Source organism: Apaloderma vittatum, unplaced genomic scaffold (assembly GCF_000703405.1).
Source record: "Apaloderma vittatum isolate BGI_N311 unplaced genomic scaffold, ASM70340v1 scaffold13285, whole genome shotgun sequence".
Taxonomy (NCBI): domain Eukaryota; kingdom Metazoa; phylum Chordata; class Aves; order Trogoniformes; family Trogonidae; genus Apaloderma; species Apaloderma vittatum.
This window is the reverse complement of record NW_009715587.1, coordinates 61454-85064: the sequence shown is the minus strand read 5'-3', so window position 1 is coordinate 85064 and position 23611 is coordinate 61454. Positions and strand designations below refer to the sequence as shown.

At 39.6% G+C, this 23611-nt stretch overlaps 1 protein-coding gene across 1 annotated transcript in view; it reads right to left on the bottom strand.

Moving 5' to 3' along the window:
- The window catches only part of LOC104273786 (slit homolog 3 protein-like), a 137425-nt gene that overhangs the window by 52367 nt on the left and 61447 nt on the right, over positions 1 to 23611 (bottom strand). The window contains exons 7-9 of the mRNA XM_009869217.1: positions 14911 to 14982; positions 5379 to 5522; positions 2593 to 2756 (exon numbers count right to left, since the gene is read on the bottom strand). Coding sequence (XP_009867519.1) covers positions 2593 to 2756; positions 5379 to 5522; positions 14911 to 14982 — 380 coding nt within the window. The remainder of the gene's footprint in view (positions 1 to 2592; positions 2757 to 5378; positions 5523 to 14910; positions 14983 to 23611) is intronic.

Here is a 23611-nt window from a genome sequence, read left to right as displayed (position 1 = left end):
CCGAGCTGGCACTTCCTGCACATCCTTATTGCTTCTCAAAAGTCAAAGAGCAGGTCAGGATAAAATCCCTCACACTGCCTCCTTAACCACCTCCCATATTCACTGTGTTTTCCCTGCACAAAACCACCCATCGGACCACTGACATATATTAAACAAACTACATGAAAATATCAGGATCCTGAAGCAAGAACCCTTTAAGAAAAGAGATGCGCCTTTACAAAAGCATTCATAAGGAAAAATTATTTTCTCATACACTGAGCGAAACGAGGCAGGAAGAATCACAGAGCCAGCAAGGACACTGGCAAATTACCAAGTGTTGCCACACCAGTGGAATTGTGCAGGCTCATCCCTGGATACCACGAAGCACTGCTCAATAGCCTGACTCTGAATGACGAAAATTCATACCTCATGGACTTTTCTGCACAGAGACGTGCCGAATTAAAATCCTGGGACGAAACGCATTCCTCAAAACGAAAACATGGAAAATTCCTGCAAAAAGCCAAGTCTGAAGCAGCCGTGACTCAGAGGGACAACTTGAGCAGGACAGGTGCCAAGGATGTCTGTTCTCTGGATTGATTTACAAAGTAAGATTCTTCGAAACCAGAAGACGTTCCGCATCTCATGTGAGCAGACAGTGACTCGAGTTCAATGTATCTCATCGCCATCTGGAAACTCTACAGGCGAGGATATCTTCTCTACTGAGCTCTTGAACAGAATTAGTTTTCATCCAGCTGAAATCTTTGTTCTGAAGCTGTACAATCCCTGCTCTTCTCCCTCATAAGTCAGTTTTATGCCTTTTCCATGTGGTTTTGATATACTCATAGAACTGGCGACCCAGATAAAAACAGCCTAATGCCTCAAGGAAGGGACCCCCAAGATAAGGACTCACACAAAATATTATTCTCAGCATCACCAAGTACTGTGTTCTGCATTGCTGCTCTTAGCTATGACCTTTCATAAATGATATCAGATGGTGTCTGCCTTATCCAATAGCCTGTACCATTGTTCAAGGCATGCATGCACATACATAACATTAATTTCTCTAGCATATTAATAAAAGCAGAAGAAAATAACAATGGCAAATTGGGTACGGATTTATGCTGATCTGTTTCTGCAGTCTACCTCCCTTTATAAATTATATTTATGCATTTTCATTTCCAGTTTCTTTAAATATGAATATTACTGACTAATTATCTTGTTACTGTGATGGACACAATCCAAAACCCGATAAAAGTAGGTCATCGTTTCAGTTCTGGTTATAAATTTTGTGGCTTGAGCCACAAGTGATTGAAGACTTCAGCGAGCATGCCCAAGAAAACCGGACTGCAAATGAAGTTGTCTTGATTTTATTTTCCCCCTAAAGAGAAGGGTTAGCTCAGCATATTGCTCACAGAGACACACAAAGCACAACGGCTTGTGTTGGGCTGCTGCCATTCAGCTTCATGCTGCATCCCCATCTAGAGTCATTAATCTTTTACCACCAGGAATGCAATCAATCATGGTGTGGTGTGGTGGTTTTTTTCTCTTTTCAGGGGAAAAAGACAAAAATTATAGTAATTTTTATGGAAAACACTGCACGGTACTCCTATCAATAACAGTAATTTTTCTTCTCACTACATGCTAACAGATTTGCTGACTGAAACCTGCTTGTCTTCCCAGTACACAAAAATGCGGTAATTTAAAAAACATACAACCAATAGAAAAAACACATGAAGAAGCAGTCTGCTTAATTCTGCTGTACAAGGTAATAAATGTCCTTTTGCTGATAGCTGGACCATAAATAAAAAGGATAGGGCTGCGAAAAAGCTGTTTATGTTACTTCAGAGGTTATTTTCAGGCAGAAACATTTTTCCATCTAGTCCACGACAAAAAAACCTTTGCCTAAACTACGACGCAAGTTTTGATTCAAAACTTACCAACCCCCCCCAATCTAACCAACTCCAATGGCAGTTTTGCTTGAATTAGTGCTGTTACTTGTGCATATATGAAGGAAAAATACATCTATGAAAGTATATAAACCGATGCCACCCCTTCTGCCCCAGCTTCACTCATGTCCTAAGTCAGAAATGCCCATTTCCAGTTGTATGAAAATCTCATTCACACTGTTCGCAGCCCTGGTGATCTGAGAACTAGCTTGAGCTCAGCTCTCACTGGGGTCAGTAGGAGTTCTGCCTGCATACAAATGATGATCCATCCACCTTCCACCCCTTCAAAATACGACATTTGTCACACGTATTCACCTTCATCTTCATTATTTTCCTTGGACATTTTACAACCTAGCAATTCTTTAAAATTGAATGGTACAATCTTTTCATTTTTTTCTTTTCTTTGGTTTTAAGAGACACACAGAAGATAGCCATAGACACAGATTGCTCCCCCCACCTCCACCCCCTTTTTTTTTTTTCTTTCTTTTTTTAATCCATAAGGTAATTGGCTTTCTGGAGAACTAACTGAATTTCCCAAATTTAATTTTAAGAGATGCTCCATAATATCCATTATAGCAAACACTGTCCTGCAGATTCGATTAGTAGGCTCTCTGGACCTGCTTATTTCTGGATTGAAAGCGCAGTACAGCCTGGATAAACGAATTACCTGAGCAGCGGAACTTCTTGCTCTTGATCTGGCTGATGCGTTTGTTGGCAAGGCGACGCGGATTGCTGCATCGAGCGCCGCTGGTTTCTATCGGATTATCCTGCAGGTAATCAGCCAGCCACTTCAAATGGCAGTCGCACACAAATGGGTTCTGAGCTAAATGTCTGCGAGAAGGATGGGATGTTTAATCAGAAGTGACCTGTGACACTGTACTCCATCACTGTTTTTCACAAACGCAAACCTGAAGAGGAGAGTAATTGAATAAGCTTCCCAAAACCCAGGCCTGGCGGAAACCACACCGAGCTGCACACGAGCGGCAGAATTCTGTGAGCTATCGCGTTTCGTAGCTCGTTAAGCCTGCTGCAAGGCCTTTCACAGAGGAAACAGAAATTAAGATAGCAAAGCCTGCTTTAAGGGACACAGACCTTCCGTCTGCAAAGTCCAAAGCTTTCTCCTAAGAGCCTGATATGCTGTCTTTTGAGAGAAATGCACCTTTCTAGAGGAATCTGACCTGAAGAGATCATTTTCTATCCTGGTTTAAAAAGAATTTGACTGGTTACCTCAGTTTCCTAGGGATCAAAATGTGAATCAGCAAAGCGCCCTAGACTTGTGGGCAAAGCCAAAAGAGATGCAGAGGTCTTTTCTCGGTATTGAAACTGTGTATATTCATCAAGTGTAATACTATTCTCCTCATATGTATATTTTCCCAGAGCAAAAATTTTTACTTTTGAGACTGAACTGTTATGCAAGGTAGAACCTGACTCCATCTTTCACCAAAATTTGCAGAACGTATTTCCCACTTAACTGGAAATAGATATTACCACATTGATTTTAACTGGATATTTAGAATTTCTTAACAGAAATCTGCTGAAGTATCTTGGAAAAAAATAGCATTTCTCTGCTGTTGCTATGATTCGTTCTGCTTTGCAAAGTTGAACACTATGTCAGGAGTTTGTCAGGTCTTTCTCAGAGCCTGGTTCTGATCTCAGCTAACTTGCACCAGGTCCCTCTAACTTCCAAGGGAGCAGGGCATGGCTCTCCAACAACTGCAAAGGCAGATGTTTAAATTTGGTTTGGACAGAAGCATAAAGTTGTAGACTCACAAGAACTCTGCTCTGTTAGTGTGTTTTTTTCTACCTGTTGAAACTTCTTCTCTTTTCTGTTTGCAGTTATATTTATGAACTGTCACTTAACAGAGTAAGTATAGAATACAAGAGGGCAAGGGCTGTCAAGGAGTGGGAAGTGAAAGCAAACACAGCAGGAAGTGCCTGGAGAAACACAAGAATATAGTTCTCGTGTGAAAGGTCCAAAGAACAGACAAGCATATAGAGACAGGACATGGGGCTGGTTTGGTAGCTCTAGAACAAAAAACCAGAAAATGGCAATCACTTGGAGTACTAAAAATGGGGGAACGAATCAAAACACTTCTTGAAAAAGTGTCTTGGTGTGAAGCAACATGTCCATTCTAAGTAGCAGTCACCAGGAGTGCCAAGAGAAACCCATGGAAATCGAGGAGAAATTTTTATGCCCGAAGTGTGTATACTGTTGCTTAACTTGACAAATCTCATATACCTCTGCAAATGAATCTTCTCTGTCACCCTTGTCTACAAATACATCCACATACATATATGGCATGTTGCAGGAGAAGAAAGCACAGTAGAGGCGGGGAGGCAGGACTGGGGTATGGGGGAGTTGTACATCATTATTCTAATGCCTAGTTTGCAGCAATACATACTGGCCAGGTATCTGTTGGAATTAAAGGCTGTGCTTGTGGCTGCCTGAGGAGGTAGCAAGTGCCCTGCTGCTAGAAATCCTCCCTGTTACTTCATTTTCATGTGAATTAAAACATTTGTAAAACTCATTTGGCCAATGCATTTCCAATATTAAAATGTATACATGCCTGTGTATTTAGATATTTCCACTACTATAGTGCGTGCACGCATATAAATACATAATGTGCACATACATTTTGGTGTGTGTGTGTGTATATATATAAATATACACACATATTTTAATACTAGAGACGTATATACTACATAAACACACAGTCTTGTATCTATATACGCACATACAAATATATAAGAACTCATGCAATGTTGGGTGAGGGGGTTCTTCTCTGTTTTTCATTTATACCAGGCTGCCAACTCCAGCTCTGCAGGAGCACTGTTTTACCTTATTATCCTACTACTCACAGCGTTAGGATGAAATCTTCCTCTGTAAAATACTGAGTCATTTCTATACTTTTGCTTTCAATTTTGCTTCTCATCCCTCTTCTTCTAATAGCTCCAATTCAAAGACTCTCAGAAAATGTTTAGTGGATTTTCTTAACGGATCAAATAACACCATTGGAATGTCAGCTGAAATATGGAGTCAGAAATCACAACTGTACAGCAGGACTCCAATGCAGTAAGGAGAGATGCCAACTCACTACCTCATTAAAAACTGTTAGGCAATGACTTCAATAGAATCTGCTGTTCATATATTATACAGAGAAAAATCCACGTATTATCTTCCTAAAAACCAGTAAGAATTAATCACCTCTGGGAGCTTAACACACTTATGGCACTTATGCCACTATGGGCAGACTGTCTGATGGCTAGTAGAGCTGAATTTATGCAATGCTTCTTTTTCTTGTTCCTTTTATTTCTGTCAGAAAAGTAGGGGCTATGACCCAGGGGTCTCATCAAAATTGTCTTAATGTGAGATGCAATGCCTTTGCTGAGAAATGCAACATCTTTGGGGAAAAAGGGAGCAAGCTGTCATTTATGATATGCGTGCATACTCACAGAGTCTGGATCGATCGGAGAGGTGCAAAGAGCCCCTTGCTGATGGTCTGCAGTTTGTTGTCATAAAGAGATAGCAGTTTGAGATTATGCAGACCTTGGAACGTGTTTACCCTCAGGCAGTTGATCTTATTGGCATTGAGGAGCCTGAAAACAGAAGAGAGGTTTAGAATTCATTAATCTTGTAATAGTCAAATAAAGATAGACTGAACTTTGGGGTTAAAACTAAAAAAAATATTAACCCAGTTACCAAACCCAACCTACATTTAAAGGTCTTCATTGGCCTGTTACATTAGGAAGGTGAAAGAAAGGGACAGTCAACATTAGTACTCTTCTAGGTGGGGAATATACAGACACATAACAGTGCTAGCTATCTTAAAATACTTCCTACAGTTAATTTTCCTACAGGGTAATTTTCCTACAGGGTAATTTTCATATCAGGCTGCAGGAACAGCTCCTCCCATGCATTTGACTTCTGAGATTTTGCTCCAACAGCAAACATCAGTGCCACCTCTTACTATTTGCTTCTTACAGCCATTCCTGTGTCCAAGCCAAAGCAATCTTCATTCTCTCTCTGTTCTTGCACATTACACATTTCTCTTTTGAGCTTCTACATTATCTTCTCCATAAAGAATAGGTTAATGAGTTATTACAAGGCAGAATCAGCTACCAAGTTTTGGACAATATTCTCAGACTTGCAGCTAGGCATTACAAATCCTCTGGGATCTACCCTCTGTCCTTGTGAACTGGTCCCACATTGTTTTTAGGTAATGCACATTAGCCTAGATTGGTCGTTCCATGGCAGAGGCTGAGCTCCTAATTTACACAGAAAGAAAACTGGAAGTGAGTGTGTACTGCCATTTATTTTGCTAGATGCCATTTTTTTCCTAACATTGTAGTAATATTCTAAGTCACAGGCAGTACTTGAAACAAAGCGTAAAACAAAAATGAAAACAATCTTGGTAATAAGAAAATTTACAACTGAACTACTGTTGTATTTGTATATGTGGACAACGAGCATGTCCTTCTGTGATGCTGTAGAGGTGCACACAGAGCAGAGCTGTGTTGTGCAGACGCTATTCACTCCTGTGCAAAGAGTGGGCTCGAAGTCTAACCATCACTGATCCTGCTTAATAAACCCTCAGAGCAAAGCTGACCTTAGAACTGTGGTGAATACACCGGATTCAAATCCATTCTCTGATTAGTTTCAACAGAACACGAAGAAACCCAATGCTGGAAATTCGAATTTACAGTATCACAAGTTTTCCTGGCATGAATCTTCAATTACTAGATCCACTGTGATATCATCTGTGACACTTCTGTAACTGCCAAATACCAAAAATGAGAGAATCTGATCCTACACATAGCCACAAATACCGGGGCACACTCTTTTCTTGAAGGATCAGAGAAAATAATTTGGAACAGGAACGTGCTTGTGCAAACTGTTTACAAGTGGGAATTCAGCTACTACCCAGCTTTTCTAGGGTGACACCACCTATTCTGTATATGAGCTATGCAATATATATCCAGTACCTAAACCTAAAGAGGATGGAGAGCGTGCTCAACAGTAACACAGGTGTGGCCATACTCAGTGGATCATGAGATAGATTAATGTCCTGTTTCTAACAGCGAGAAAGAGGGCAGGGAGAGGGAAGTGAAAATCTGTGAGAAAGCTTAATAAATCACACCTAAAATTTTTTTCTTCCTATTTACTGTGAGTTCAAGTATGACTTTTGCCCAGAAACATGAAGGTTTAGATTCCTTTCAAAACTCATAGTTATTTTAAAATACCTCCTCTATGGATATTCCCCTACATAAATTCCAAATCTTTGCTTAATCTTTCTTCACTATCACAGACCCCCTAATGGCACCTAATTATTAATTAGGTATACAAGACTGGCCTCACATGGAGTTAAAAGCGGTCATAAGATTTATTTTCTTAAACTAAAACAAAGGCAGATGAGAAAAACATATTCTAGGAAGCAGAAACACCAGCCTTACTTAAACACTGAACCATGCTGTAAATCACACTAAGGGTTCCTTTTATTGGAGTCGCACCAAAAGAAGGGGCAGAGTCTTACTTTAGCGAGAATTACATGGTATTTATTTTTCACCAGTTTATGGCGAAAGTAAATTCCACCGCTTTTTCTAGTTTGTTATCAGCTTGATTGGATGAGATTTACACACGGCTTCCAGATGTGGTGCAGCATTCATAAGGAGGTTAAAAATTCAAGTAGAAATAAAACCGCCTGCTACCCAGAGGGATGATGCTTTATTAACCCAAGTCTCCATTTTCATCCCTCTGGATACGTTAAAAATATGAAGAAATCTCTTGCAAGCCCAGGACCACCACAGAATACCAGAGAGGGGTTAAAGACCTCGTGGTTTACACACTATTGAAAGCAATGAGCAGAGCAGAGCAGTATTACAGTTCCATGAACCCCTTTCTCGAAAAAAAGTGAATTTGTCCACACACACTGAAATAATCGTGTGTTTCAGCTAAGCCCCTTGAACGAATGCGTGCTGAATTGGCACTCTAATTGTATCAGATGGTCATAAGCACCATCTGCATAATTAAGATGGTCCCATAATTGAATTATATGCCCAAGCACAGTTTCAAGTGCTTAACATTTAAATAACATCTTGAACTCCAAACCCGAAATGATTGAAAAAACTGTTTTTAAGAGCAAATAGGGATGTTCATATGGCTTTTACCCTTCGCAATGTTTGTATTGTCAGCTCAGTGAAGTCAAGTAATCAAACTATCAGCAAATAACTACGTAAGTCAGCGAATGAAACCGCAGCCTAGCAACATTAACGCATGCTGGAGATTGCAAGCTGATGTCTGTTGCTACAGGATGGACCAGAAATCATCCCAGGTACGTTAATGAGCCAAAAGGAAAGTATCAGGGAGAAAAGCTGCACAGAGCCACTGGAAAACTTCACTTTTTCCCTAGCTTTGTGTTTTGACAGCGACGACAACATGATGAGAATGAAAATGTTCGGCATCCCGTGAACTGGCTGGCACATCCCACGTGCCAGACTGCACCAGGGAAAATGAGAACTCACCAGAAAAAGGCAGATGTAAAATGCACAGCAGATTTGTATGAAAGAGGAGAGCTGGGTAACAGTTTTGCATGGGTAACAGCAGAATACAAATGGAATATACATGTAGGCTCCACCTACATTCAAAGGCAATATAGGGCAGCAGAGAAGATGCTCTTGGCAGGAAACACTCCTCTTACAAAAAGTCAAAGAAAATTTCTGGCATGTTTTATTCAGGATTTTTTCTTGAAATTTACAGGGAATCAAGCATCATCTTTGATTTAACACAACTTATTGCAGGAGAACAGCTGAAGGGCCAGCATGGAAGTATCCAGCCAACTCCCCTGTCACCCCAGCAGTCAATGCCGAGCAATGCCTAACGACAGAATCGTGTGTGTCCCTGCTCACTCACTGGAAAAATAAGTACATTAAGTTTCAGGAACGTTTTAAAACAACCTAGAGGGTAGGGGAGCAATCTGATAGCCTCTCACTGTATCAAGATATTTAGGCATCTACTAAAATTTACATTTTATCATGTGATGACTGACCACTGAAGTCTGTTTGTTCTTCATTTGATAACAGCCAGTGTGAAACCATCATCATGTTTGCCTGAACCAGCTTCAAGGTTTCTCCACGTTCAGGGAACTAGATGAAGGTGATGACAAATTTATTCAATGTAAATTAGAACGGAAAAAGTCACGAGCTGATAATGAGTCAAGAAGGAAGCATGATCTGACAGTCCTGTTTTGCAGAAATTGTATAGGCCTCTATTCATTTCTTATCCAAAAGACCACAACCCCAGTTGAACGTCATCCATAAAGCAATCCCACGGCACTCACGTTGCCACCTGGAGAATTATCATATAAGTGCATTATCATTATAAGTGCATATTGTCATCACATCTGCACTTCTGCTATTTAAAACTCCATATTATCTAAACTATGCCTGCAGATAAGGCCACAGCTGATTTTAGATAACCACGTGATAATTCAGATGCCCAATGGAACGCACATTTTCTGAACTCCCTGTGCTATCAGAAAGTTAGCTGTAACCAGGAGAGTTTCTGTCAGGTGAGTCCAGCTTGGAGTACTGGCGTCAGGGGAGCAAATGAATTACACGCTGACGTAGGAACTAGAGGTTGTTTTGGGAAGCTGCTTGCAGACAGGCTACAGAAGTGACACAGAAAAAGCAGATACTGTTGCAGCCTTTCATTAGTGCTTGGCTGTAATTGTATTTCTGTGTCTGGCAGATGCTGCTCCCTCACTTCAACAGCAGTTATTGAGTTTAGTCATATTATCACAACAGCAGCCTAAATGGAGAAATCTGAAGGAAAAAAAGTTGGAGGCAAATGGCTTGAAAACAATTCTAAAGATATTAAATAGGTCTGCACAGAGAGCACTCTGTCCTGGACTAGAAGGACAAGGGCTGCACAGTATCTCTGCTGTAGCCAGAAATATTTTGAGTAATCAAGGGAAAAGTTCATATGTCATTTAGCTAAGAATTTAGACTCACAGAACTCAGAAATTACAGAGGTTGCAAAGTACCCCCAGAGGTCATCTGATCCGAAGCCCACTCAGAGCATGCACAACTTATAGATATTTAATGCAGATACTTGGTTTATCTCAAAAATAATCATTCCATCAGCTCACAGGATAATTCAGAATGACAGGAAGCTTGAGAGGTTTCTTGTCCTGTTAGGCTGCCCCAAGCAGGGTGAGCTATAAGGTCAGGCTTAGAATTTTATTGTCTGATCTTTAAAATCTTCACGGCAGAGAACACACAACTTTCCGGGCAGCCTGCTCCACTGCTTGTCTTCTTGTTGTGAAAATGTTTCCTCTCACATCTAGTCAGGTCTCTCTCTTCTTTTTCTTTTTTTTTTATTGCCTATTGTCTCCTCTCTATGAGAAAAATTAGGAACTCCATGGAACTAGAAGATTTTATATGTCATTAATGCTCAGAAGATTGCTGAGGGGAGGAGGAGAAGGCTGTAAACTTTTGGCTTTGTTTTTTGAGAATATGCTGTGGAAGACTTGGAAATGGAAAACTGTAATTTCTTTATTCTGGCATTTATATACTGTTTATATCACTGTTTAATGATACTTATGTATGTAACAGTGAAATGTATACAGTACAAAATATTGGAAGTGATGTACATTCTTTAGAGTAATTTTGTATTTCTTCTTTTCAAAATACTTTGTACAGCTTTGTGCTTCACTGGATTTTCTTTGAGCTTGTAACAGGCTCTGAAAGTATACAATAAATAATTGGTAGATCCTATTTTAAGCTCTTAAGTACTGAGATTGAATTTACAATTACAAATCAAAACAACCACTTCAAACCCGGCAAATTTGCCATGGAGATGTTTCCCAAGCAACCACACCAGAAGAGCTATGGGAGTACCAACTATGTCACTATTTGTCCAAGAAGAAACAGCATTAAAAAAGCAGGTTAAGAAGGAGAATCACTCGAAGTAAAATTTGTCTTGCTGAATTTTGGGAAGACTGATAACAGTAGTTTCTGAAAGTACACATACAACTGGTCACTTCATATGAGCCTATTTTAAAAATGTTAGTTGGTGGTGTAACTATTAGATCAAGTTCCGATTTTAACCCAAGTTGGATCTTTGGATCTGTAAGTCTAATTTTTCACCACTTTCGAAGTTACTTTATCTGTCAAGATGTCGAATTCCAGGCACCAAACCGAATATTGGTCTTTCCCAACTACAATGTGGAGTTGTCCCTGATAATCAGACATTAGGATAAGGAGGAGAAGGCTGTAAGCTTCTTTTGGCTTCATTTTATGAGAGAGGAATACAACAAACCTCTGATTCAATATATATGTACCCCAGGAGTATATCTACCTCTAGCAACATCAAAAACTATGGGCATTCTTTCTTGTTCAGCAAGCCACAGGGATCTCAACAATAAAATTTAGGATCAACACGCCAGAGCTCTTGTTCGATTAGTCACTATGCAAAGCAAATTTCCTCAAGGTAAAGGATTTATTGAAAACTGATACTTGCCAGACCTTTGAAAAATGAGATTTCATCCCCCTATGTTATTTTGCTAAACAATCTCTTAAGCAGTAGAGATTTTAGGATACCTTCTTGTTCCAGGAAACAGAGCACTGTGAAGCACAGAGCATATAACTGTAATAAAAAGGCTTCTGGAATGTTTGTTTTAATATGGCTGCAGAGGGGAAAGTGTATTACTTAGGTAGGAGAAATACTGGCTAAAGAACTTGGTGCCCATTGCCCACAGCTCACTGTCTCGAGCCGCTGGGCTCGCTGTTTCAGCTCCGACTGGCTCTGCACCCCTATGCATTTGGGCACAAGGAGAGCTGCGAGGCAGGTGGGAAGGATGTTAAAGTACATCCCAGTTTCTAGACAGATCAAGGTTAGTCTAAATCCTACCAGACAGGAATTCAAAGTGACTGCAGCTACTGGTTACTTGAAAACCTCCACCTTAAACTGAAACCCTTTCCATTCTTCTGATGTTCGAATGCAAATTGCATAGATAATAATAATTAATCAAACATGGTTTCATAGCTTGCATGGATTGTTGCCCCAGTGAAATGAAAGTTTCATTTTACTGTTAAAAAATAAAAATCAGACCCCAGTTAGCCCTTTCTGGAAAACTGTATAGCTCTCTAAAATCCAAACAGACCTAAAATTCTCAGAAGACACTTGGTCCAGATCAAAAGAAGAATGTATGAGGACAGGCTACAGCAGCTTACTAGCATCCTCTCTTCTGGCAACTTCCAACAGGATAAGGAAAATGACCTTGTCCAAGAAAAGCTGCTGTTCCACACAACAGATGTGTAGTCGGACTTGTATAATAATGTTTGCTACCCTGTTGGTTACAACTGCACGTTTAGGAAAACATAAGATTTGTGAAAACAGTAATTTAAGAAAAATTCAACTGGGACTATTTATGTGGGGAATGTTAACTACTTAAGATAGTTAATTATAACAAAGGCTTCAGAAACAATATTTTAAAGCAAACCAATAAGTTTTCAAAAACAACAAACAAAACCAACACCCCATGCACCAAACAAAAACCCCAACTTATTATCTAACCATGTCTGGTTATTTTCTTGCCAAATATAACATTGGCTTACCCACCTCTGCCTTATATAACAGAAATAGAGAATTCTACTGCTACCTGGGTGGTCTAAAACTTGTTTCGATTTATTCGTTTACCATAAACCAAAGTCAAACGGGGCAGTTGAGGATGCCGTCATGCCTGAGCCAAGCATTGCCTTAACCAGCTACAGCGTTTCTGACATCAGTGGCACTGTCTGCAGACGTAAGGCACTTAGAGAAAACAATTCTGCCAGAGCAAATACGCAGTAATACGCTGTGTTGTGACTACATTTAAATAGAAGGACAATGGCATTTCTGAGAAACTCCGATGAGTCTTATCCAAAGCCTCAAATAACAATATTAACTGATCTGTAATTTCACAGTAATTATTTTTCCCTTCTAAACACAATCTCAACAATTTCATACAGAACCCACAACGCCCTTTTCCTGATTGTGTCCTGCCTTACCATAACGCCAGTATGTTTTCAAAAATGCTCCAGCTCAAGCTTAGGAAATTACACTGGCTACCAGGATACCTTAATCAGAGCATTCTTATCAGTGTGTCTCCAGACTAATAAGCAGAAATCTAATCTAGAGCCCACTGAACACTAAATTAGATCTAATCATCGGGCATTCTTCCAACTGTTCAACAGCAGGTCTAAAACCAAACAATGTCGTTTATTTTTTTGGTATCCATTAAAACACTACAAGCACTCCCGTAATAGCTGCTTCAAAGCCATGATCAGAAAAGCGTGCAGACATTTGTTTGCATTTAAGGCATGATCATTACTGCTCGCCTTGCCAAAAGCTGCTTTACAACACCAAGACACTTTCAAGAAGACCCTGAAAGGCTCCAGAGCCACAATACTCTGGGAATCCCATAATGGGGCAAACTAATTACATCTTCTCAGCTTAAGAATGTTTAACCGGTTGAAGCACAACACCTTTTAATTGTTCTCTGGCACACAGATTTTGTCCCCTTAAAAAAAAAAAAGACATCGCTTGAGCTAATTCAGACCATAAAATTACTGCATTTGGGCTTAAACGCAATTTGTTGAAAGCCTGCACTTCATGCACACAAGGACTATTGTACAAAGGTGCTGAAAACTGCTTAATGATTTATGCAAAAGTTCTAGATGCACATTTTTATAGGACAGTGTGAGCCATGTGTTGAGTGATTTTTATTTTACACTTTCTACTGGGAAAAATCCTATCTATAAAATGTCCTGGATTAGATACAGCAACTGTGTATCACCATGAAGTCGTAATCACAAAATATTTGGTTGGGAGGACTGTGATAAAGCTCAGATTTTAAATATATTGAGCAATGTCAACTATTTTGTAACTTAGTTCTTCTCCATGACCATGGATTTCTAATCTAAATCAATGCTTACTTTTATATATCATGCAAGGGCAGCAAAAGCTGCAGTCGTAGAGTGATGTATTCAGTGGTAACCCTGAACTTTTGTATATTCCTTTCTGGTTATGTCAAGACAATCAGAAAGACTTAAAATAACATGAATAAAATCTGCTTTTTGTTTTATAGTTCATATAATTTACTGTTTGGGGGTGGAGGGCTGTGTGTGATATAAACCAGGATTGACTAATTTATCATATATCACCTTTACTTTCTGAATGCATCATCCAGGACGGGAATCAGAATGTTAGGAATACATATTAAACACATTTCAGCTTTGCTCTCTCTACTGAATGGCTGAAACAGGAGCTGATTTCCTTCTCTTGGAAGGAGTTACTTCTTCCCAGTGCAAATAAGAGGACACGAGTGAGTGAAATTTGCAGTTTCACATTTGGCTTAGGAAATTTTTTCTGCTACACTAATAAATACTTAAGAGTGTATGATATATACCTTACCTTGATCATGGCTCTGCCATGGTACAATATATTCTGAAACCATTTCTCTTGCAACTAAGCCACATTTGGCATAATAAGAATATTTTGCATGCCTCACAACAATAAGATCTTTCATATTGCCATTTTGCTTGCATGTGCAGGCACTTGCAAGACAGTAGCTCTCAAGGATCTAGATATTCAACCACAAATGCTAAATGTGTAAAAATAATCAGATGGCACCCCCACCCACACATCAGTCAGTGACCAAATTTCCTTTCTTGGGCTTGGACCAAGTCTCTCATTTTCTCCCCACACAAAAATCCTCCGTGTCTATTATCCATTATACACACAGTGCTATAAAACTGTTGGCACCTCCCTTTTTTTTTTTTTTTTGTTAAAAGCCCTTGCCTCCCTCTTGTCTGACACAGAAACAACAGGCTAGCACGTCCCAGTAAGTTTTCAATGGAAAAGGTGATTATATTAATGTCAGAAGCTGAAAAAAACAGTAAATCTAGCTAGTCTGTAAAATAAAGAAGAGGAAGGGATCATACTCACAGCAGCTGCAGAGACACAAGATCATCAAAAAGGCCCTGGGGAATCTCTGTGATCTTGTTTCCATAGAGCACTCTGAAAGATTCAGGAAGACAAAATAAATCTTAAGTAACAGACCAGTTTAGTGTCCTCCCACATCTCCACATTATCATCTTTATTGATCTTGTGCACCATGCCCAGGGTCTGTGGGCATTTCATTTAACTACTGATCTCATTTTCTTTTCAGGGAGCACATGGCATTAAATGAGTCGTTATGATTCAGGCTTCGTCTGGTGTTGGAAAGCATTTTTAATGTAGAAACTGGACATCATCCAAAAACTGTATCTGATACATTTTTCATTCTGTTAAGGGAATTTTCTTCCATCCTTTTTAGAAAGATTTTAACCGTTGAGAAGTACACTGTCTGATGTAAAACCCTATAATTCTCCTTAGTGATACTGAATTTAAAAGCCAGGGAGCACAAGCTGGTTGGAGATAAAATTTCATATAACTGAATCTCTTAAGACATAATAATTGGCATGAAATGTGACACAGGCATCATTGGATAAAATATTATGGCTTCACCAGATGCTGTTACAATTTCAGCTAGCTAATATAAAGAAATTTAGCCGAGACTGGAAATAGCCATATATTTCAGAAACTCAAACATAATTTACGTATAGTTTAGTTATAAAAATCAGTGAAGATCTACTAACACATATGAAAGTCACTTTATATATTTTATATATTTATTCAACCATAAACACATATGACCTGATATCAGTTTTAATATGAAAAACATTTCCTTTTTTAATGGAAAAATGCACATATAGTACCCTCGGAGACTGAACTAAAGGGAAAAAACAGATGAAACCACCATTGTGCTAAGATATGTTACCTAGGGATCAGAGCAAGATCACGTATGACAGGAACGCCCGAATTCCAATCACAGCTAAAGCATTTACTCATGTCATTTCTGCAAGTTGATAAAATTTCTCAAAACCAGAAAGTGGGTTAGGGGCTTACTTGGGTAAAATGGAGAAGATTAGACTCCCTCTGAAAATTTTACGCCTTATCTAAACATTTTAATAGACTTTAAATTGGGACAAACAGCCTTTATGTAATTTCTGTGGCCTACCTAGGACATGGTAAACGGTCATAAACCAGTTCACACCAAAACTTTGAAAATTTTGTTGCTTATGTGTCACTAAACTGGTTAATTCCCCAACTTTTAAACGTGCAATAACATGCTAGCAATGAATCAAATGGCCATGTGAGGCTTGGATGCTGGCTGAAATTGTGTCTTATCATGTCTTTCAACATTTAAAACATTATGGTGAGTTGAACATACTGAAAAACAAACACTTAGCACGACGGACCATTTACAATCCCCTCGGCCTTCCCCGAGTATTGCCACTTCAGTTTTCTCTTCATCAGTCATCGGCAGGACACCCCCTCTGTGGGAGAGTTCCCAGAGCAGCTCATTTCTGAGCCTAAGCAAAATGAATCTAAATAACATAACGCCACTTAGAGTCAAAAATCTAAACCTGAAACTTCATTTGTCATTACTTTTGTAGTTTAGCAGGAAATGTATTGGTACCCAAGAAACTCAGGATCATTTAGCATTATATTTTCTCTAAACAAATAAAATATAATTTCTCTTTATCTATGGCAGAGTCAGGAAGCTGGTTTTACTGTACTATTACGGGTAATTTTTCTAATTCTTTCCCAATTTCAGCTTCAGAAGACACACACAACTTCCTACTTCAACAAAATGTATGTAAATTTTTATACTGTACCCCAAACTAGACGGAAATGATGGCTGAATTTTGAAAGTTCTAGCAGGTATATTTAGATATCAGTTTCAAAATATAAGATAACATTCAAGTCGCTAAATTTCACTGAGTTCTGAAACAATATCCGAACAGCTGACTCACTTCTTTCCGACCAAAGCAATTGATATGAGTACCTGTATCAGGAAGCAAACCCCAAACTTCCACAAATAAAGTACTTATAAGAAGTTAAAACACTATGTTAATAGAATCCAGTCTATTTCCATATGAGTTTCCACTCCTTCTGAACAACATTTCTTTAGCAAGTGCATCATCTGTATAGAAAGTTTAGATCATAAGCTCTGTGAGGTTAGATGAACATCTGGCTTAGTTTTGTGAAGCAGACGGATCAAGGCTGATCACTAACGCATAATGCTGCAGCATATAAGTTCATAAGCTAAGCTTTACAAAACACCCATGGAAAAAAGCACAAAAATCCCCACTCCAGACTAAGGGTTATTATGGTTTCAGAAGTAAAACGACTTATGTAAAGTAAAACCTTAAAGAAATCTTGACACTCACAGCCAGTGCAGTTGTTACTTATAGTACCACTAAATACAAATATCAGAATAAGACTCTCACTAGTGAAATTTTTCATTTATTTTTAACTTAGGAGTCAGAAGGTCAAGGTGCAGTGTTGCACTGAATTTAAAACCTTGGATATGTGTGTACATCCTGTTCATTATTTTCAGCAAAGTAAAACAGATGAAAACAGCTTACAAAACAAAACAAGGCGTCAATTTTTAGAAGCCATCAAAAGAAAACAAGCGTCGCAGAACCTAATTGGGCTTATGTGCACGCGGCACATTAACAGTCAAACAAATTAACAGCTAAACAAAAGTCAGTATGAGAGCTCAGGCACTTGTCTCTAATTCATATTCATGTTCAGCGCTGCACAGAGCCAAATTAGCTCCTGCCATTGTCTGCCTGCCATGCCAGAGCTCAAGGCAAATGCTCCTGCAGAAAGAAGTGAAGAGGAGGGGAGGCACATCAAGCATTGCATCTCAGGTCTGAGCTCCCATTTCCATTCGCTCCAATAAAAAGCACGGAAAATTTTGTTTCCCTCTGAGTTCCCGCTTTTTCTGTTTGGAGACAAGAAAGCATACTCATACCAACAAATATGAATACTGGTCAGGTTTTTGATCCAAGGTGCTTTTGTTCCGAATATACCAACTGCTGCTCTCCTAAGAGAGCTGTGAATGCTTGAGCCTGCCGAAAAGCCTGGCCGGGTCAGCCACACGGTGTTACCGCAGCCCTTTGCTCTGCGTTCTGTCACCGTGCCCATCTCACCAGCATGCACCACGTTTCCAGCATAGCAGCTTCGGGGAAAAAAGAAACCAAAGAAAAACCCCAAACAAAACAATAACTTCAACTGACGATATAACAGGAAACTCAGCCAAGTCAGTTCAAGAACTTCATTTAAATCTCCAGTGTTTTTTTACCAACGGAGATCAATTTTAGGAGATTTGCCTACAGCACCACAAGTTTAAAAATGTATGTTCATTGCATCCCTCACATACATTGCAGGACATGCAGGTGTCCTGGCTACTGTGCAAGGCTGGCACAAGAATAAAACCCTCCTTCTAGATTTTTTTTGATTTTTTATTAAAAAGACATTTAAAAAGTTAACATGTAATAAAAATAAAATCGTCTCAGTAGACAAAAGACAGCGAATCAGCGAATCAGAATGACATTTATTAGAACATACACAAAAAATGACTTAAATTTTTCTTGTGTGCTCCTGATTGTTCATTTGCTTCTCCACTTTTCTGGGAGACCAAGTTAGCTACAGGCCTGACAAATACCATTTGCTGACAGGTGGCCTAGCTATTACTCTAAACATGATGTGCATTTTGGGTGGAAAAACCCATGACCTGTGGCTTAATTCTGTATTCACAATGCTAATCTTAAAAGTAGCAACTAGGGACTGAGCCAGAACTGACTGAGAGACCAACAGGTATCCTTTTTCTTATTGTTCCTTTCTTTCTCTTCTCACCACACACGAGAGGCTCTTTCACAAAGATGGAAACCAGTCTGAATGGAGAAAACAGTCATAAAATTGTGTAAACCCAGCAGGCTTGCCACTGCGTGAATTTTATTCTTGTCTGTTCCACAAGGCAGGTATATCTAATACCAGAAGGACCAATGTGAAGAATCACTCACTGGCTTTTTTTAACTCAAGCAAACTTTTCTCAAATGTTCTGCAGGTGGCTTTATAGTATCAGCAACTTGCTGTCACAGCCCAGGTGAAGCCGAGCCATCTGAAGGTTGTATTCTCAGCGATACGTGGAGGCATCGCCTTGCCTTTTAGCCTAGTTCACAGCTAAATGCTTCCTGCATGGCCACAAACCACAAGCTGCAGTTCTGCAGAAGTACCTGGCAGACTGGCTCACAACTTGGGGCAGCTTTCAGGCTGCCATCAATCTTCCAAACAATGGGAAGGACAATACGCGTAAAGCACAGAGCCCTGGCTGCACTGCAGGCACTGGAGGAGATCCCTGGAAGAAGCACCCTATTCAGCCGAAGAGCTGTTACGGATCTGTAGTAAGAAATTATGCAAATACATAGAAGCCCTAATGAGGTGTGGTGTTTCTTCAGCCTGATTCTGGCATCGTATTTTAATATTCCCCCCCAAATATATCTATTTAAAGACACGATTACAAACTAGATTTCCAGTTAAGCCATTAATTGTTACTACTAAACTTTGATTTTGCACATTAATCCAACTGATGCTCTAAGCTGTTAAAAATAAAGATTAAACAGTGAAATTAGTCATTGCATAGATTCATCTAAAAGCTTGGGACATATCAGACAAAGAAAGGGTTGAAAGCACACACAGCACCAAGTATGTTATCTCGGGTGAGAATATAATTAAGCATGTAACAGAGACAGGGGACTTGAAACATGAAAGTCTCACTGTTCCTCCACGGTTTCTAGATATTCTGACCTCTTGAACAATTTTAGAATTCAGGAATTTGCAAGGACTTCACCAACACATGGCCTTTCATGCGCGCTGAAGTTTAGCATCCTTCTAAACACACACCTTCTAAGGGTGCGAAACAATAATTGCTGTCTTGTCTCTATTTTACAGTTTGTCAGCCTACACCTTGCTTGCAAATGTAGTTGTGATTTAGCTGCTTCGTTAAGTCAGATCCCGGAACACAGAGATTTTTCCCTTGAAGGTGACACAGAACTTCTTGGAGGTATGAAAGCCTAGCCCAGAATCCCTTACTCCAGACCATACGGCTTCCCGCTAAGTGTTCCTTTATTTTGGCTTGGCTGATACATTCTTACCGAAGTGTCAAATTTTGACTTTATGCAATATCCTTCTCAGTCCTCAGAATGCTTTTAACTTTCCTTCAGATTGCAAAAACAATTCTTGCTGGGAAGAATTATATTTCCTGAGCACAGGCTCAATGAGAATTCAAGTTATCAAAAGAGGAGGAATTGATAGGGGTAGAACCAGCAATAAATTTCTAATATCTGAAAGAAACTTAAACATACAATCTTTTTTTTTTTCTTTCCTGCACTATTTCACACTTTTTTTTTCAGAACAAGGTAGGCTAAATAAATCACAGTAAAACTACCCAAAGGAATTTGTTACTTTAAAATAAGTTTGGCAGTTATTGCAATAGACAGTGTTTTATTGCAGATTTCAAATCACCACGAATGACACCACATACATCACTGCCCAGGAGATGATGGTCTAAATGGGACTGCTATGTCAAAACCTGAGCTGTCTCTTGTCTTTGTGCCGAGGCTGATCTAAGCACTTAAATTCTTCACTAGCTTAATTCAATATATGAACAAAAGCAAAAGATTTCTCCCGCTGCAGTGGTCTAAAATTTATTCACCTGGTTTAACACACCGAAGGCTTAGACTATTCTCTCATATCTCATAAAATGTCCCCAGACAGTCTGGACATGGACTTCCGAACCTACATTTGCGGGAGGTTTACTGACCCCAAGAATAACATTTATCTTTGAAACGCTAATACAATCCTTGCACTGATATTAGACAGATTTTGAGTCGATTGAATGAAAAAATAATTTACTTCAGAAAGTACATGCAGCAACCTTGAAATAGGAAATTATTGATAAGTTAGCCCCCATGTTCTGCGATGGGCTACTAACCACCCCAAGTCCAGCAAGTGCAATTCTAACTACGTAAAGCAAAGTGCTGAAAATAGAGCATTTCTCAAACTTTTGCTTAGAATTAAGATCACACACTCTTTTGCAAGCAACCAATTTGCCACACTTTTCAGTGCAAGAGTACTCTTTACTCTCATGGAAAGTAGCATTGGATGGCAACACTAATCCCACCAACACAAAATCCATGGCTACGTTACCATGACTCACTTAAATCTGTGTTGCTTGCTGTGTTTTTAGGTTCAAATACTTCTAATTTGTTTCTCTTCTTGGATATTTCATATGGTCCCAAATACTACGGTACCACTACACCTCGTAGCCTTCAATGACACACCCTTGTACCATCTCTTTGAGACAGAGAAACACTTCCACTTCTACTATGCAGCGTACCTTCTTACTCCCAAATCCCACAGTAATGCCTTCAGGACTAAAGACCCTTTTTCTCAGGCCCTGAACCATACACAACATCTTTTACCTGCCACAAAGGCTTTACAGCAAGTTCCCCACAACCCTGTTCTCTCACAGCCAGAGATTGGATGTTACTGCATCTTCAGTTTGTCTATAAGCAGGTTTGAAGTTTGATTCGTACCAAAATTATGCTATCAAAGCCCTAGTGCCTAAACATTGAAATTCAGGCACTGTAACAGAATTAAACCCACAGAATACACAGAGCCAGAGCTGACCAGTGACTCACAGAGTCACCTGCAAGTGACACAACAAGGGGAAAAGGAAAAGTCAGAAAACTTGGGGAAGAGGAAGAAAAAAAAATTTAAAGAAGAATGATTCCAATTCCTTAACTGATGTCACAAACAGGGGAAAAAAATAAAAAGAGTTATGTACATGCCCAAATAGTTCTAAGAAAAATTGAGTAGAAATTCCTTATTCCACACAGTCATTATACTAATAGGAAACAAAATCCAACTGAAAAAGAATGGAGAATTATTTTTTTTTTCTGTGTGTGGGGAATGGAGAAATCCTGAGTCCTTAAAAGACAAGGCTTGCCTTTCTTTTACTAAATGCAGAGAATAGCTTACTTCAAGTGTTAAGATTTTGTGAACTGTCTGACTCCCTCAGGTAGATTTCCTGTTAGACAAAATATTCAAGATAGAAACTTATGACCTGCTAGCATATGCATCATCCAGCACTTTAAATTTTATACATTTTAGAGGAAACTGCTTCTGTAATAAACATGCCTGTGTTTTGAAAACTATCATGCACAGATTCAAAAGGCAGAGTACTCTGAGAGGCAGCTCCGCCTGGAGACGCTACCCTGAGTTAACTCCCGAAGAAAGTCGGTAGCAACCCACTATATATAGGTCTCCATTAGCCAGCCAGGCTAACGACGTTGGCTGCCTTCCAGACAAGCACTTTCCCTCTCTGAGACCCACAGGGATTGCACGAAGACAGCGACTGAAGGGAGGAGCAGAAAAATGGGAAAAACGAGCAAGGATTTTAGGTAGTGGAGCAGTCCTTCATTTTTAATGGAACTGAAGTTTCTTACTTACATTGGTGCGTTAATATTTTTCCCTCCTTTATTCTGGTTTTAACTCAGCTAGCTGCAAAGTCCAGCTGCTCTGTGCACAGATTAAACCTGAACCGTGTCTCGTTAAAATGTATGCCACCAATCTCATTTGACTTACATATATGAAAAATAAAAGGTGCTCGCAGCTGAGCTGAGGCCTCGTGTGCAGAGCAGCGCTCCTTCAGGGTGTGCAGCTGATTAGAATTATCGGGGCCTCAGGCACTGAAAAGACCGAGCCACTTAAAAGAGAAAACACCAATATGCAAACTTACTTCATTTCTACCTTCTTGTGCCTTCCCCTTTGGCAGTTTCATCGGGAGGGCTGGCACTTCAAAGGAAGCATCCTCTCTTGCACTTTACTTGTCTTTCTCCAGTTGACAGAACTAGACTGGTGGCAATAGCAGGGATCAGATGAAAGAAGATCCTCTGCTTCTCAGGAGTAGAAACCTGAGGGAGGTTTCTTCAGAGAAACCCAGATTCTGCAGAACAGCAGATAACCTTGCTCCATAAATGAGTCAGAAACTGAAACAACTACAGAAGTGACCAGTAGGGAAGAATCTGCCAGAGGTCTGGGAGACAGGTCATGAAAGATCAGAGAACTAGCTCTCACCTACCAGCCATGGGGAAAACATTTGTAAGACCTACCTGCAATGAAAAGCAAGAGTAAAACCTTTCAAAAGAAAGAAAAAGCCTATGGCAAGCACAATGGACAACAGAACCTAGAGAAAGAGGCTGAAAATTTAAAGGCTGGAGTTGAGACTGTCCTAGAAACTAGTCTGCCAAAGAGAGGAGGAACAGACCATGTTACAACAGCTTTGTGTGGCTGAGGAAGGAATCTGAGGCAGAGACAAACACTGAACACAGGAAAGACTGCTCAGAGGCCGTTCCCTTGCTACAGCCCTTTCTGTCCTGCATCTTATCTCTCTGCTCTTTCTCTTCCCTCTTGTAACCTCCTAGCATTAACTTGAGCACTATTTTACTCACTTGGATATAAACATATTTAAAGATCTTTTACTTAAAATATCATTTTGGTTAACTGGGCAGAGAAGACACAGTCATTCCATTTGCTTCTGTGTGCAAGTCGAAACACTGTAAATTCTCGCCTAGTTTATATTCTCATTTCCATATCTGTCCTCTGTGATGTGTTCTGCCCCACTGCTGAGGCCACCTGGGGGGTATCTGAGAATTAGCTATAGCTAGAGCTGAGAAACTTCTGCATTTGG